This window comes from Lacerta agilis, chromosome 8 (genome assembly GCF_009819535.1).
Source record: "Lacerta agilis isolate rLacAgi1 chromosome 8, rLacAgi1.pri, whole genome shotgun sequence".
Classification (NCBI taxonomy): domain Eukaryota; kingdom Metazoa; phylum Chordata; class Lepidosauria; order Squamata; family Lacertidae; genus Lacerta; species Lacerta agilis.
Window position 1 is genome coordinate 47,272,555 of NC_046319.1, and position 17,185 is coordinate 47,289,739.

Genomic DNA, 17,185 nt, shown 5'->3' on the forward strand with positions numbered 1-17,185 from the left:
ATATTTTGGTCCTTGCTCTGTCAAATTCAGTGTACAGGGGACACCTACTGGTGGGATGGGTTTGTGGCACATTTCTTAGGGCTGCCTACTGGGGAACCTGCAGCCTTGTTGATGTTGCTGGACCACAACTCCCATCCCACAGTCAATGCTCAGGGATGATGGGAGTTGTAGTGCAGCAACATCTGCTGTAGTTACTGTAGAACAGTGCCAACCGGAAACCAGCCTTTTCAGTTTTCCAGAGGAGCAGCTGTGTTTGCTGAAACAGACCAAGAGCTTCACAGCACTTGAAAGCAGCTTTCCCCAGCATGGTGCCCTCCAGATGTTTTGAACTACAGATCCCATCAACCCTGGTTATTGGCCATGAAGCTGGCCCTGATGGGAGCTGGCATCTAGCAACCACTGGAAGGCCACAAGTTCTCCATTCCTGCCATAGACAGAACTTTCACATCACCTTACCCAGAATGCTTTTGAGCAGATCAGATTTGCACTGAAAGGTCAACCAAAGGTTGAGGAATCCAGTGAGGTAGACACATGCATTGTAGAGGGTTCAGCTAGATCAGTGTTTCCCAACCTTGTGCCTCCAGCTGTTTTCAGACTACAATTCCCATCATCCCTGACCACTGGTCTTGCTAGCTAGGGATGATGGGAGTTGTAGGCCAAAAACATCTGGAGGCACAAGGTTGGGAAACACTGAGCTAGATGACACTTTGAACCCCTTCCAACCCTACAGTTCTATGATTCTAACTGCCCAAAGACAGTTGAGACAAGCATGCACAGACCCAGGAGAGTTAAACTGAAAACACCTGCTAAACATTTAATTGCTTCATATCTGTATCAAATATAAAATAGTGAGTGGAAGGCAAGTTGATAACTGACAGGTTGTTGGAAATAAGAACTGCCCAATTCACACTAACTTATTTGTGTCTTTTAAAAGCGATATGCAAATTGTTGTTGACTGTATGGTGAGGGTAACTTGGAGCACCTTTTCAGTGTGACATCCCTGCAGCTTTCCAATCCAGGGTTAACATCAATCTAGAGAGAGTTCAAGAAAGCCAGGGTTGTTTTTTCTTCTTTTCCTGCAAGCATCTTTTTATTTGCTTATTATATAAAGAAGCATACACCGTCATTTGACATGGGAGGGAGAGGCTGATTCTCTCCTTTAAGTACTACTCCAAGTCGTATGCTCTTAGCAAAAAGAAAGTAAGGCGACTGCAAACTCAGGTACCTAAGAGCCTCTTGCAAAAGTGGGCTCCTTCTGGTTTCTTCTGCTGTTATTGCACATTTTGAGAAAAGTCCTGGATCAAGGCACGGTAAAAACAAAATCATTTAGTGCTTCTACAGTAGATGTTTCAGCACACACTACGCAACATAAAACTATATTCTTTGAACACATATATACATACTCACATAAAAAAGAGACATGCACTAATTAGGGTGAGATTTCAACTTCTCTGGTTGCTTCATAATATACAAATAAAGAATAATGTTGTAAACAAATGGCATGCACATAAACTAAAGCAAAATATGCTTTATACAATATCAGAGAGCTATGATGCTTAAATAAAACAAATTATAATTTACTAGTCCTCAATGTTTATGTGCCATTCTTGTCCTAGTGAAATTCTTTGAAGTTCTGGATTTTTCTTCGTGTGGTTTACAGGTTGGCAGCTTGAATGTTAGGAGACAGATATGGCTTTATTTCATTTACTTATTTGTGTCATACCCAACAAAATGATACATTTCATTTAAAAAAAAAAAACTAAAAAGCTTTTTCTGCAATTTCATTTGGATGCAGCTTTCCAAGTTATTCTGTAGTGGAGTAAAGGAAACAATATAAACATTCAAAACAAAGTTGTTTTTTGCCCAGCCACATTTCAGGAAAAAAGGCTTCCGCTAGCCAACTTTCAAGGCAAGGGCAACCCCCACCCCTCCCTTCCGCCAACAACAACAACAAAACTTTTGGCAAGTTTGGATTAAAAATGAAATGAAAATTTGAAGGATTCTATAGGCTTCAGTTTCCTCTCCAAACTGAGACTCAGAAATAAAGTTAAATTAAAAATACATCTATTGTGGTTACAACTGGTGAAGTGCTACAGATTTATCTCCAAATTAAGTGGGGGTGGGGGATTTTCATGGCTACGCTGTTGAAATCAAACATCCTAGCACTATTTTTTTTTGGGGGGGAAGGTGTATTTCTGTCAGTTGAAGACACTTGCGAGGATTGTTTCCCAGGCACATCAGGAGGAGAAGGCACTTTTGAGTGAGGGAAGACGGTGTTCTTAAAGAAAGGGGTGAATTTTGAGCAGGGATTGTCCTCACTCCTGCCCACCCCACAGAAGGTCCAGCCTCAGTTAGATCAGGCAGAGTTCCACACAGTGTCTTCCCAAGCGGCATCCACTTCTCTCGGCCACAGCTTTCTTTGCCGAGTCCAGGCTGGGGAAAGTGACCAGGGCTTCTCCGCTGGGCTGACCACTGAAGTTGTAAAGCAGGAGGATGGAGTCTCCATGGAGCTGCAAGGATGGAGCAGAAGGGTCAGAGAAGGAAGGCTTGGGCCCTGAGAGATCGAGGAGAGAGAGAAGGACCACCCCTGGACAGCCAAGCTCCAACACAGCACCTTGCTACCCCAACCCTCACCGAAAGCAGTTGTCACAGCTCTTGGGGATTATAGGCATCTTGGCAATTGTGACTGGATTCCATTGGGGAAGAAGAGGAGAGCAGTCAATGGGAAACGGGTGGCTGTACCGATGCTATTCTCAAGAACAGAACAGAGAAACCTAGGAAGCTGCCTTATACCGAGTCAGACCATTTTGTATCATCTACAATGGCTGGCAGCCATTCCCCAGGATTTCAGGCCAAGGTCTTTCACAGCCCTACCTGGAAATGTTGGGGGTGAAACCTGGGACCTTCTGTATGCAGAGCAGATGCTCTGCTGCTGAGTTACAGCCCTTCCCCAATATGACTTACGCCAAGTCAGGCTGCCTTGTCCAGGGATTGTGAGCGCCATCATCTCTGACCATAAACCATGCTGGTTGCAGCTGAAAAGCAGCTGGAGACCAACCTGATGTTATGCTTATGAAGGTCAGTAAATCCTTTCTAGTTTGGGATAATTCAGTCCTCATTGGTAGTAGGCCTCTGCTTTTCAGGGCAGAAAACTTTCCCAAGCCCACATCTGAGAACTTAAGAGTCTGTCGGATCAGGCCAGTGGCTCATCTAGTTCAACACCCTGTCCTCACAGAAGTCCATGACACAACTGCAGGCTGGACATGAGCTCAACAGCACTCTGGCACACTTGTGATTCCCAGTAATTGGTATTCAGTGGCACAATGCCCCTGACAGTGGAGGCAGAACAGTGCCTTATCCTGCATGGATGAGGCTAATCCTCTTTTAAAGCCATCCAAGTTGGTGGCAATCACTGCATCCAGTGGCAATGAATTCCATATTTTCACTATGCGCAGTGTGGATTAAATACTTTTGTTTGTCTGCCCCTGAATTTTCATTGATTTCTAATGTTATGTGGGAGAAAACCTTCCTCCACCCACTTTCTCCATGCCACACATCTATCCTCTTACCCCTTTCCTCTATACTCAAAAGGTCCAAATGCTCACAGAGGAGTTGTTTCATCCCATTGATAATTCTGGGTGCCCTTTTATGAACCTTTTCCAACTCTACAATATCCTTGAGGTGAGAAGACCCACCTGAAATGCACAGTGGCCAGAATCTAGGACTTCAATCTGAGATTAAATGCTTATTCTCATGAGTGGCTTTCCCCAGAAGATTTCCTGGCCTTCCTTATGTGAAACTAGGATGGTCAGTAAAAGATTGAAATGTGCATGGGCAGGCACACATGAATGTGCCAGGTGTCAAGAGACAATACCTTAAGAGAAATAACTATTATGCACACAAAAACAGAGGGGGGACATGGAATGCTAGGAAGGAACCATCCCACCATCTCTCCCGGAGAAAGGCTTTCCTTTGAACCCATTGTCAGTGCTGATAACTCCTGCAAGAGTTCTCATGTACAAAGCACCACACAATCCTTAGCCATGAAACATAGGCCCTTCCTACCCCAGAGAAGGCAGAACCTGAAGCTGGGGAGAGAGAGGGTATTACTAATTACTAATGAGTAATTGCTCCTGCCCATTAGTTTGAGTTACATGCATATCCTAATAGGCTATAGTCCAAAATAAGACTGAACTTGGATTGAAATCCCCAGGTGGTATTCAACAGTAGTCATACTCAGAGTAGACTCAATGAAACTAATGAGCATGTCTAACTACAATACGTTACAGTAATACTCTAATTTGCTCTGCGTTAGGGCTTAATTGAATACAAGACCCAGTGTCCTAAAGCAAAGGGCTAGGACATGGTTGTAGAGATTGTCAAAGTATGTTCCAGGGAACCCTGGTGTGTGTGTATGTACATACATATATTGAAGCTTACTAAGAGCTACTTAATGGGAAGGTGGGTTATGGTAAACACATTTCCCTGAAAAGCATCCTGGCCACATGACTGAGCTTTCCCTTGCCATATGCAGATGTAGGAGAGTTCTAGATGACTTGCTTCAGAATAGGCCTACCTACTGCCTTTGTGGGCTATCTGTGCATTCTAAAACATGCCTCAGGATGCTCTGCAACAGGGTTGGGGGACTTCAGGTGGTGCTGGACAACAGCTCCCATTATCCCCAGCTAGCATGAATCACAGCCAGGGATGATAAGAGCTAGAATCCAGCTACATCTGGAGAGCCACATGCTCCCCACCCTATACCCTAAAATGTGCACAGCTTACTTGGCAAAATTAGTCAGTGTGGAAAGGCACCACTGAAGGTAGACCACCACTAAATTAGAGTGGAGAAAAAAAGATGGCTATAGTCCTACAATGATGGTGCTCAGATATATTAATTAACACTAGCCTGACATTCTGGCTTGGACACCACATCTTTCTTTAGCACATGCACACACACTCACCCACTCAACAAGGTCAACTTAAAACAAGCAAACAAGTGCCTACAGACACACAGACTCATACCTACAAGTTTGAACAATACAGTAGCAAAATATGGGTTTGTCCACACAAGTGGTTGCTTGATGTTACTGGTGAATGAAATCTGATACATGTGTGTTATCCAGTCCCAGAACCCCCACATTTAGCAGAGGCCACAACCCACACTGGTTGCCATATTATGTCTGCAGGATCTGAACAGGAGGTTTAATGCACATGGTTGGCTGGAGGATGTGCTCCTCAGCAATAAGGTGATACAATGACATCTGCAGCATTAAATATCCCCAGGTGTTTCAGACAACACAGTCTTTCTGGAGGAGAGTCTGATGCCAAATGAAACTCGAACTATATGTAAAGTAAAGGTAAAGGACCCCTGACAGTTAAGTCCAGTCACGAATGACTCTGGGGTTGCGGCGCTCATCTCGCTTTACTGGCCGAGGAAGCTGGCGTTTGTCCGCAGACAAACCAGAGCAGCACACGGAAACACCGTTTACCTTCCTGCCGGAGCGGTACCTATTTATCTACATGCACTTGGACGTGCTTTCGAACTGCTAGGTTGGCAGGAGCTGGGACCGAACAACGGGAGCTCACCCCGTCACGGGGATTCGAACCGCCAACCTTCCGATCGACAAGCCCTAGGCTCAGTGGTTTAGACCACAGCGTCACCCGCGTCCCTATATGTAAAGTATATACCAGTTAATCCTTAATAACAGATTTCCTGTGGGCTTCTTTGGACTAGTTCCCACTGGGGTAGGTCAAACTGTGTTGGGCCTTTAGTGCTTCACATGCTGCTTAGGAGATTCTCATGACTAAATACTAGCCCCATACAGGGGTGAAAGATGTATCTCCTTGCCCAGACAGGCAGCATATTGGGGGTAAATGAAGAAAATACCCAGGGTTGGTTTTTTTTGCAGTTACATGCATCGTTCCCTTAGCTCAGTTTGTGTGTTCGTGTGTAAATTGGGAGGCAGAGTTAAACCAGTATGTGTTTTCTCAATGTGTGCTCTCCCAGAACAAAGGGCTGGCATCTTCCTTGCAGAGTTGTCAATAATGCAACCTAGTAATGCTGCCTCCCAGGCACCCAGCACTTCCCCTGAGGATTGGCCTCACACCTGCCAGCTGTAGTACTGGCTGCATCATCAAAGGAACTTGGTGCTTCCTTATTCCCTTGGAATGATGCAGTCTCAGTATTTTAGAAGAGGGAAAAGAAATCAATGCTGTGCGCTTTGGACAAGGGGGTGGGGAACTTGTTGCCCTCCATATGTTGCTGGACAATAACTCCCATCAGCCCCGGCCCGCACAGCCAGTGGCCTTGGATGATGGGAGCTGGAGTCTAGCGACATCTGGAGGGTCACAGGTGCCCAGTTCTCCTGCTCTACATATAACCACAAAGCATGGTCAATTGGAAGGACTGGTCATGGCCATTGAAACTTGCCCTTCAGTGCCCCAAGTGATAACATTTTGCCTTCATTGCATTATGTCCAACAGCAGAAAGAACCTGTTACATGCATATATGCCAGAAAGCAGTCAATATGATCATGTTAGCTTAAAACAAGAGAACCCTTATGGAGTGGAGAGAGAATGCCAAGCAGACATAATCGCCAGCATTCCCGTTCTCCTCCAGAGGTCTCCAGCATCGTTGCCACCATTAGGTTAGTTGATTCATGCCAGGCGCCGAAGCAAGGGAATGTTAGTGAGCAGAGTCCCCACCACAAGCTAGGAAGGGAGGATGCAAGGAGGGAAAAAAAAAAAAACAATTTCCCACCACTCCCAGCCGATCATTTTGCCCTCTTTCCAATCACCACCAAAAGGCTCCACCTTCTGCCAATCTGAGCTTACCTTCACTGGAGGTTACAAACACTTACAAACAAACCCAGTCTTTCGGTGCTTGTAACACACTCCTTGCTTGGTCGTTGATCTGAATAAGGCCATTGTAGTCGTCAGGTGCATACTACAGTACAAGTGTGATACACAAGGTCAGCAAGAGAAGGGGCAGGTCATCTTGTTACCAGCAAGCCACACAGACCAGCACTTGCAAACATCATTAGAAAAGGGGTGGGGAGGAGTCATGGCTACAATTGTCAGGGGAAGATACAATTGTCAGGCACTGGGTCTGCCTAGCTCAGTGATGTCCACTCTATTCCAGCTCCAGTATTTTGTGCAGAGAAGGGTTTTAACCTTCACCTGCTACCTGGTCCTTTCAACTGGAGAGACAAGGGATCGAACCTGGGACTTTCAGCATGCAAAGCAAGTGCTATTCTACCCAATAAGCTATGTTGGCTGCCTTTCTCCAGGATCTCAGAAGCAAGGGTCTGTCCCGGCACAATGTTTTGAATGGGGATGCCAAAGAGCAGCGTACATTCTCAGGCCCTTTGTTTCGTTGGAAAGCCCTTTGTCCCCATGCCCTGGAGGCATCCACCTGAGATGCCAGAATCTATGTAAGCAAAAGCATGGCACAACCTACAGGACACCATCAGAAGTCTAGCTAACACTTGGGTACCTTTAGATCACACTCCAGGTAGCACTTTCGTTTTTAAAGTCACCCATAAGCCTCTTTACAAAAGCTGCAACTGTCAGAGATCCAATCTGTAACGCTGGGTTAAGCAACAGCATGGCATACTGTGTTACAAGCCCAGAGTGTCCTGAGAAAACTATAAAATGTATTCTTGGATTGTGACAAATAAGAAACAAAAAAAAAAAACAACTGAATTAAGTCAAGTTATTAAAAAAATAGTCCATGGATCTACAGAGCAGAGCTAGTTCCTGAGTTGGGCAACTTGACCAGTCAGACCAAGCCCTGGAATTCACACCAGATATTTTGTTTTAGCAAACTATGAACCCTCATTAATGGCCCAGTGTTAAAATGCTACCCCGTGTCATCTGTCAAACACTGCCAAGCACCAACTGTTAAATATTATAAGGGTGATGAAAGCAAACACCAAAATAAAATTTAATTGGATGACAGGTTGATTTCAAAATACAACCTACGAATAGTTCGCAAATATTGGACATCAAATCTCAGAGCGGTTTTGGAAGCAAATTGGGAAACACAGCTGTAGAATCATAAGAACTAGACACTCCCATCTGCCCCCAAGTTCATTTTTCCAAGGCTTCAAGTTTCACACCCAAAGAAGAACACACAGTAGAGGTTCTCCACTCCTCCTCCCTGCCCTCAATCATATAGACAAAACCATAAACTAGGAGATGATTCTGAAATGCATCAAGAACAAGCCTTTGTGGGAGTCATGCAAGATGTTAGGTTTCTAAAGAAACCCAAAGCAGAGAAGACGTCTTTGTTCAAGCATCTATTTGAAAGAAAACCCTTTATGCCAGAGAAGTCCACCACAATGAGGTCTCCTGTCCTGTTAAGTGGGGACCAGAGCTAGAGAGACAGAGAATGCCTCTGGCATTTTGCCATCACTTTGTGTCACTGCCCCCCTCAATCTTTCTGCTTGTCAGTGATATTTGGTCATCATGTCCTATTGGAAAAGCTGAAGGGTCAAACACAGTAACACCCCTTTTACTTCCTGGGAAGGTGAGGCAGTACTAAAGCTCAGTATAGGTTGGAAAAATAATTACATGCACATATATGTGGAAGTGGATAGCTCTCTTTAAGCACTTTTTTATTCATGAGAAGACATGGGGAAGGCACTTCACCACGTGTCATTTTAAAACAGGATGGTGGACCACCAAAATGCGACTCAGCCATGATTTCATCCATTTGTTTTGGCATAGGTTCAGCTCTTCTCTCATTATATCATTGCTAAACTTGACATGAAGGTTCCCAGGGTGGGGTGGCAGTCTTTGTTAGCATTTGGATGCCAGCCACCATTTTGAATCAAGATGGCAGACCAAAATGTGACCTTGGTGTGATGGGTCCAAATTTACAACCTGCACTATCCATTTAAAAATCACATTTTTTGTTTGTTTGTTTCTAAAGATACATGGGCAATGCCAGTCACTCTTCACTAGTGAATAAATAGAAAAGACACCATACTATTTTGCTGCAAGGATGTATTATAACCCTTCCACCAGCCTTACAGAATCAAGCTTCAATACTATTGCAGTGGGAAGTCAGAATTTATGTTTCAGCTATGTGAACCATGCTACAAACAGCCTTATGCTGCACAGTAAGAACTGTGACACTGTAATGGGCCCAGACAGCACCCTTGAGAAATGCAGAACAGTGTAATCTAGAGTCATTTCGCTTCTATGCATGACGTCACACTTTCAAACTGTCAGGGCAACACCCTTTAAATAACCTCCCCTGCATCCCAACCCGATTCAATCAATCATTCTCCCACTGATCCACACTGGCCAATGGCAGCAATGCCTCCAAATACAGCACTAAGTTCTAAGCATGACAAACAGCGAGAAGATAATTCAATTAGATATAGCAGCACAGGGTGAGTTCAGAAATAGATTACAGAATGAGATAAGGAGGAATTCATTTTTCGAGAGACCCTTGAATAGGGCAGGGCTGCTTGAGGAGATTTGGGGGAAGATTATAATGCGTAAGAACACCTGTTTGGCAAGAATGAGGAACTAAAGAAGGATGATGAAAGCACACAAGTATTCTCACATATGAATGGTTGTTTGGAGGAAACAAAACAGAAAATAATGCACACTGAAAACAATCAATTATTCCCAATTTTTAAAAATCAATTTTACAGCTGCACCTTTGAATTGATCAAAAGCATTGGCATACAATAAAGCAGGGGTGGGAAATCTCAGGCCTGAGGGCTAAATGCAGCCCCCCCCCCAGGTCTCAATGTTTGGCCATGCCCCGCACAAGCCTTGCTTCACATCCTCCCAGGTTGGAATGTGTCCTTGATCTCTGACAATGCCTCTTGCATACCTGGAGGATAGAGGGCCGTGCTGAGTGTATGGAGAAACTAGCCAACCATAACGAAGTTTAAAAATAAACCACATTCTTGCTTCATCCACTTTTGCCTCTGGCATGCAGTTACCAGAAGACTGCCCAGAAGGGCATATGGCCCTTGGTTTGAAAATGGTTCCCCATCTCTAGACTTAAAAAGAAAAGAGACCTTTTCCCAATAAGTTCAACATAAGGTTGTTGTTAGGTTGTTGTTTTGTTTCATTTAATGCAAATGTTTTGAAAATTGTGAATGACAAATTTTGTCTTATAAAGCGTTCATCTTTCCTCTTTGCAAGATTTGTCCATTTGCAAGCCTTGTCTGTATCATCTTTTCCCCTTTAGAAGAATGGCTTCTCATGTGTATGCAAACTGGATGGTAATGTAAAGATGGAATTAGCCCTTCATAGTTGATGGGACACCATTTCATTTACATGTGTGACCGGCAAATGAAACAACTGTTGGCAGTTATAAAAGAAGTGGGACATGAAAGAAGGTGTTGAAGTGTATCCTTTCCAGCTAAAAGGAGTACTCCCGATTCCAAACTGGCCATTTTGTCCAGAACAAGGCATTCCACTCCCAACCCCCCTTCTGTGGTTACCAAGTTACTAAGCCCTTGTGCTATTTTTGTTGGTTGGTGGTTTGTTTGTCTTTGTACCCTTAGGGGTCCCTTCTTCATTTAGAACATTTTTTTTTAACTTAAATTCTGCAAATGTTGGGATTGTCCCAGGCATGAAGATTCTTCCTTCTCAGTGGCCCTGGTTCGACTTCCTTCCCGTTAGCCCTCACCAGACCTGAACAGGAGAGATCTGCACTGCAATGTTTTGTCGCAGGGTCTGCTTGATTAAATCGGAAAATGCATGATGCAAGGAGTTCCGGCTGCAGCTCTCAACTGAGAGGCTACCTGGCGGCACAATGGGTGAAGCAAAGGTAGAAACCCAAGACTAACCTGATATCCCTGGAAGAAACTGAGGATTTCCTTCATTCCTGCATTATAGGGCAATCCCTGCATCCGGACAAGGGCACCAGGCTGAGGCAGCATTGGAGTGTGCGTGGCTGAGGCAGCGGCTGCGACTGCTGCTTGGGGCGCTGTGATGTACCCTACTGTGGTCGGGGACACCGGTGGGCTGAAAAGATAGGAAAGTGGTAGGTCCAAGGGCTGGTTCACACATGCAGGTGCAAAAAGTTCACCCTAACTGGAAAAGTTACCAGCCCAAACAGGGTAGTACCTGGGGTAGTAAGCTGTGTAGTTCATATAAAGTTGAGCAGCCTGAGTTGGGTAGTAGGTAACAGCTGGACTAGCGGCGGCGGCGGCGGCAGCAGCGGCAACAGCAGCCGACGCCTGCTGGGACCTGGTTTGAGGCAAGAGCGCTTGCGACTGATATAATGCCGCTTCTGTTGGGATCACGGCCGCAGCTGTCTGGAAGGCATAGGCTGGAGGAGAAAGACCTGCGGATAAAGATCACAAAACAAAACCCCAAAAGCAAGTTAGCAAAGAAAGAATCTGTTGGGACAGGTCCCGGGAGCTGATGGCGGGAAAACTTTCAAGTGGAGTTCCAGCCTTTTGTGTAGGTATAAAATTGAGGGGTAGGTTGCTAGTTACTACCATCATTGCTACTAGTGGCTGCCATTACTTGCTAGTTACTACTGTCATGGCATTAGGGGCTAGAATGGTGGACAAGGAACCTGGGAGACCCTGGTGCAAATCTCCATACAGAGCCTACTAGGTGATCTTGGGGCAGTCACTGCCTCTCAGCCTAACCATACCGCACAGAGTTGTTGTCAGGATAAAGTGGGGAGGGGGAGAAGTTTGTCTGCCACATGAATGTAATAAATAAGTTTTGGGCATCTATGGGAAATCAACTGGTGTGCTGGTAAACTTTATGTCGGCTTACATTTCCTTTTATATTTTAAGCGAACTGTTACTTGTTGAACAGTTAGGGATATCGTGATATTATAAATTTAATTACGCATTATGTTTATCATGGTGTTGTATTTTTACTTTTTTGGGTAAACCACTTTCGAATACAAATTGTGAAAAATGCTACAGTGGGGGGGGGGGAAGTATTTGATCCCCTGCTAAATTTGCCCGTTTGCCCTCTGACAAAGAAATGACCAGTCCATAATTGTAATGGTAGGTTTATTGTAGCTGTGAGAGACAGAATAACAACAGGAAAACCCCCAGAGCTGTTTAGCAGGGGATCAAATACTTTCCCCCCCTCACTGTATATACAAACAAACCGCATGACCGAAGTGCAGATGCGGAGTACAAGTTCACACTTTGAAAGGTGCAACTGGTGAGCAAAAGCTTATGTGATGGGCAGTGCCTGGTCATCTGTTCAGAATCCTCATCAACGAGCTTCAGGTTTTTTTTGTCCTTTCTCAGAAAAGTACCTACTGGAGTAGCAAGGCAAGTTTCTGGTTCTCATTGTTTTAACTCAGTGGTGGGGAACCTCAGTCCCACAGGCTTATTTTGGCCATTACCCCCAAGCCATGTCCTTGATGTCATATGTGACATGTGCCTCCCTCCCGAAAGCTGATTTTACCATTGAAGCAGCACCTGAAAATCCCCATGCCTTTGACACGCATGGTTTGTTTCAAGCCACCCAGGAAGAAGGAAAAGGAAAAGGAAAAGGTGGCAGATTACTCCTCTCACCAGTTAAAATGGCCCATTGGGCTTTGGGGAGGTCAGGATCTAGCCCACTGACTAAGCCCAGCATCTTGATTTAAGTATAAACATGAGTGAACCATTTCTTCTAATATATGTTAAAAGCCAGCAAATGTATTGCTGAGTTACTTTACGGATGTGTTCGTTCATTGCAGAATGTTACAAGAATATTCATGCATTTGTAAGCCTTATTGTATGTTGTGCTTATTATAAACGGACCCTCACTGCATATTCTACTTTATTGGAAAGCTTGATGTGTCCTCTTGGGGCTTTATTTTCTGGCTGTTGTTTTTCCTCCTGTCTCTAAAAAGCAACTTTAGAGTGGTAGGCTTGGCAGCATAAGCTCAACAGTCACTGTGGCATCAAAACAGCAATAGTTGCTTTCAGCCCTAGAAACAACTGGTCTGTATTTTTTCAGGATCCTTCTCTCAACTACATTTTAAGCCATGAGCTGTCTAGCAAAATGTGGAAGTCACCTACCCACACTTTCAAGTTCTGGCTCTTAAGCCACCCTTTTATTGTCCTCCAACAAAACAAAACTCAAATGCCAAGCTGCAGATATCATTGCTTTGGTGTGCAATTAATCCAGCCACGCTGTTTACAAAGTGTTTTAAGACCGCGAAAATGCATCAAGTTTCATCACCCAGTTTTGGTCCATCAGAACCCTTGTCCCAATAGATGCTCTGTCTTCAACAACAAGCTGTGTCCCTGAAGACCAGCACCTCCCCACTGCAAAGAGGCAGGAGGAGATTAATCTCATTGGCAGCTGCAGAGGAAATTGCTTCAATTAAAAAAAGAAAAGCACAAAAAAATGTAATTGCCAAGCAAGCTCTGCTAAAGGTGAAATTTATTGCAGAGTTTTTTTGGGGGGGTAATGAGGTTAACATAGTTCCCCAACAAAAGCAAAATACATAATAATTTGGGGAGCATCTCTACCCCCCCAAACCAGTGCAACCTATCATCTAACACTATACAATGAAACTCTAAGCACAGTTATTTAAAAGTATGTTCCACTGGCTGCAATGCTATGCAGACTTTCCTGGGAGTAAGTCCGGCTGGACTTATCAGGACTTAACTTTCTAATAACCATACATTGCACTGTTAGCTGGTTAGAACAGTTCAGGCGAGTTTTAACTGGCAGCGTTAATCTTTATTACATTTCTTGTCTTCCTTTCTTCCATTACTGAACTTCCTACAGACCCTATTGAGTGTTAAGATTGGCTTGGGATGGGGGCTCTCTTCTTAATTCCACCACCATCATCTGAAGTGTGGGGAATGGTGGTAGCCCCAAATTGTGGAACTCACTCTCCACAGAGATGCACCTACACACTATCATGACTCAGCTTCCACTGTATTCATCTGTCAAGGAGTCTTCAGCTGTCATTTCTGCATTGCTGGGGGTGGGCTAGATGACCCTTGGTACCCCCAACTCTACAATTCTATGGCCGTATGATTCTATGCTGAAGCTGCACCTTGTTGCCACAGCCTTTGACAGGTTTATTTTTTTGGGGGGGGGGCACTTCTTTTGTTTTGTTGTGCTGCTTTTGTTTAGAATTGTTATTCATTATATGATTTATTTTTTAAAAAATGGCTTTACAGTACTCGTTTTTAATTGTATGATTATATTGTTGTGACCCACCTTAGGACCTTATGTTGAAAGGCAGGTAACAAATCTTAAATAAAATTCAGGATAGGGGTTCATGAGGATTAAAAGAGGACAGGACAAATTCATGGAGGATAAGCAAATTTGCTCTATGATGTGTCCTCAAGACCATGCCCTGGGCATGCTTATATTAGGGCTATGAAAGTTTATTACAGATATCCTTCCCTTCTAGCAACGAGTGACAATTTCCTGCCACCTAAAAATAATAAATAAGTTTCCCTTGACTTCCTCAAAAAAGGCACCTACTGTACATTGAGAGGTTGCTGATACCACATACTTAATTCATTAAGATAAATAAATCAAAAGTATAGTTAAAAGGCAGGTGATCAATCAGCTAAAATTATTGAAGCGGTCGACAGCCCTTCAGAATCACATCTGATTTGGGGCCCAGCTTCCAATCCCAGCCTATCCACGGAGGGGTGATTACAGACCGCAACTCAACCCAAGACAGAGAGGGCAAGACCCCCAACCGCAGCGCCATCAGCACCTACCAGAGCGTCCCCCGTTAGCAGCACAGAAGAGAGCAGAAGAACTTGGAAGACTTACATGGTAACTTACATGGTGGCGGAGACAAGCCACTACGATTTAAAGTGCCACCCATTAAAACAAAATTCATCTCCTCTCCTGAACACTGGAACACTTCCACGTAACGGTCCTTCATCATCTTCTTGTGGCACTTCTGGGCCACCAGGAAAGCCCGGTCAGAAGATTTCATCTGGATAAAAGCATCGCCAGAGGGACGGCCCTGGAAGACAGAAGAAACCAGGCAAGGGGATGGAAGAGAAGTCAAACGGGGAATTCTCCTCACTCTTGTACTCAGTGGTCTCAACAGTAATTTCAGCAAATTATTCTTTTTAAGCAGAGCTTTATTTTTTATTTTTAAAGGAATTATTCTGTACAATTGCTACACAATTTACAAGTCTAAAATATTAAAAGCATCAATATTTCAAGAGGTGTCAAAAGGCAGTACACAGGATTGGTTCTCTGGGATCATGTGATCCTTCCCCTCCCCCCCCCCAACAGGAGGATTCTGTTCTGGGCTTCTGGGCAGTTCGTATCCCAGCTTGATTGATTGGGCTTTCTCTGGAGATTACATAAATGAAGAACTTGGGAGCTCTTGGGCTGTTTCTTCAATGGCCAAATTCAGTATCTCCACCCGTTGCTTCTAACTGAAACCCTAGAAAAACAGTCTTGAATTCTCATACCTGCTGGTTCAGGACCATGTGGACTCCGTGTGGCTTGATGTCTGCAGTAGCGTCTCCCATGAACTCCAGGATGTCGTCGATCCCAGCCGTGTAAGGCAGGCCTCTGAGCCGCACACAGTCTCGCACGCTGCCAGCAGCGATGGTGTACGGAGGCGGCATCACGGGGATGATAGGTGTGGGGAGGGTGGGGATGAGAGGGGTCGACATGTACCTGTTGAGGACCTGTTGGCAAAGAATGAGGGGCGGAAACAAAACAGAAGCAAGCAGGGCTGAGTAAAAGGGACGTTTTCCAAGATGGGAGGCATAGTCAGAAGGCAGCAGTAGACAAAACTGAATGCTGAATGATACTAACCCTCTACAACGCATGTAACAGATTGGCATGGAAAATTATTGGAATACACTGCCATGGGCAGAATTGCTCATTCAAGGAGTAAGCAACAACAGACTTATTTATGAAAAATTGGATAGGTTTTATTCAGTACGGTAGATCTAGAGGATGCATGTCTAATACAGTATGTGTTAGGGTTTTTCCCTCTTGACTTGCCTATACAAGCTGCAGTTTGGATTTTGTTGTCTGTTTGGGGGATTTATTTATTCATTGGAAAATAATATTTATTCAAGAACGTACCAGCTTTCCCTAACAAGGTGTGACAACATAAGCAATTAGTCTTTGCTTATGCATAGATTGCTGATTTTAATTTTTTGTTATGCGTAAAGTTACAATAATTTATTTATTTATTTTTAAATCTAACCCTGATAGCTGTGTTCCACCCTCCACTGCCACAAGCAGTGTGCTTCTGAATGCAGTTTCTGGAAACCACAGGAGGGGAGAGTGCTGTGGCGCTCAAGTCCTTCTTGCAAGACCAGAAAGCTGGATTCGAAAGACCTTTGGCCTTATCCAGAAGGTCTCCTCTTATCTTCTCACTCATATGAAATTCCTGTTTCCCACCCTGAACCCTTAGCAGGTGATGCGCTACAAACCAAAGTTAAAATAAAACCAAGAACTCAGAAGGGCAAAAGCACCATACAGAGCAGCTCCAGACTGCAAATTAACCCAAAGCACAAGACTAGAAGTTCACATTTTAGGAAACACAGTAGCCACGTTTGGACAAGAACAGCTGAGTAGGTTTTTGCATAAACAAACACAAAGCTCTTTTGATCCACCATCTCCTTCAATGAGGCAAGCAAATTGAACTAGGAATTGTTTCCTAGTTTTTTCCAAACAGGCAAGATACAAACCACCAACTTCAGAACAAGAAATGATAGCCAACCAGCTTCCAACTGTGGTTTAATGTCCTGTCTTGTTTCAAGTGTGGTAATTATAGTTTTCCAGTTCAGTTGAAATGGGAAACTATGGTTAATTAGAGACTTTCTGGTTTGACCGTTTGGGCTACAAAGGGAGGATCAAAGGGGATGCATGCACAGGTAAAAGGCTAATTAAAACTGAATATGATAATCCAAACTGGGCCAGCAGTTGTTCCGCTGTGTCCAGAGTGTGACTTAAGCAGGACTCAATATGTCATAAATTGAGGAATGGATACTGAACTTAAAAACCCAGCTGCAACTGTTCTGATAAGGCACAGTGAAACAGAAATGTTGCTAGGAAGGCAACAGAGATTTGTTGATCAAAATATGCCACTTATTATTTATGCAATTTGTTTGTCATGACCCAGTATGAAAAGTCTCTAGAAGACTTAAATATGCAATTAAAAAGCACCATCAAGTTTAGCAACAAAACAGCAATATTACACAGAAACAGCAATAAAAACTGTAGC

The 17,185-nt window shown here is 44.1% G+C and overlaps 1 protein-coding gene across 5 annotated transcripts in view; it reads right to left on the minus strand.

Annotated features, from left to right (window-relative positions):
- Window positions 1-1,750: 1,750 nt before the first annotated feature.
- Window positions 1,751-17,185, minus strand: part of ESRP2 (epithelial splicing regulatory protein 2) — a 48,339-nt gene continuing 32,904 nt past the window's right edge. For 2 of the 5 annotated variants that reach the window (XM_033157218.1, XM_033157217.1), the window contains exons 12-16: window positions 15,411-15,632; window positions 14,752-14,950; window positions 11,104-11,323; window positions 10,824-11,001; window positions 1,751-2,510 (exon numbers count right to left, since the gene is read on the minus strand). In XM_033157218.1, coding sequence (XP_033013109.1) covers window positions 2,352-2,510; window positions 10,824-11,001; window positions 11,104-11,323; window positions 14,752-14,950; window positions 15,411-15,632 — 978 coding nt within the window. In that variant the 3' untranslated portion in view covers window positions 1,751-2,351. Of the gene's footprint in view, window positions 2,511-6,837; window positions 6,950-10,823; window positions 11,002-11,103; window positions 11,324-14,751; window positions 14,951-15,410; window positions 15,633-17,185 lie in introns of all 5 variants that reach the window. The other 3 variants (XM_033157221.1, XM_033157220.1, XM_033157219.1) reach the window with 3 other exon arrangements.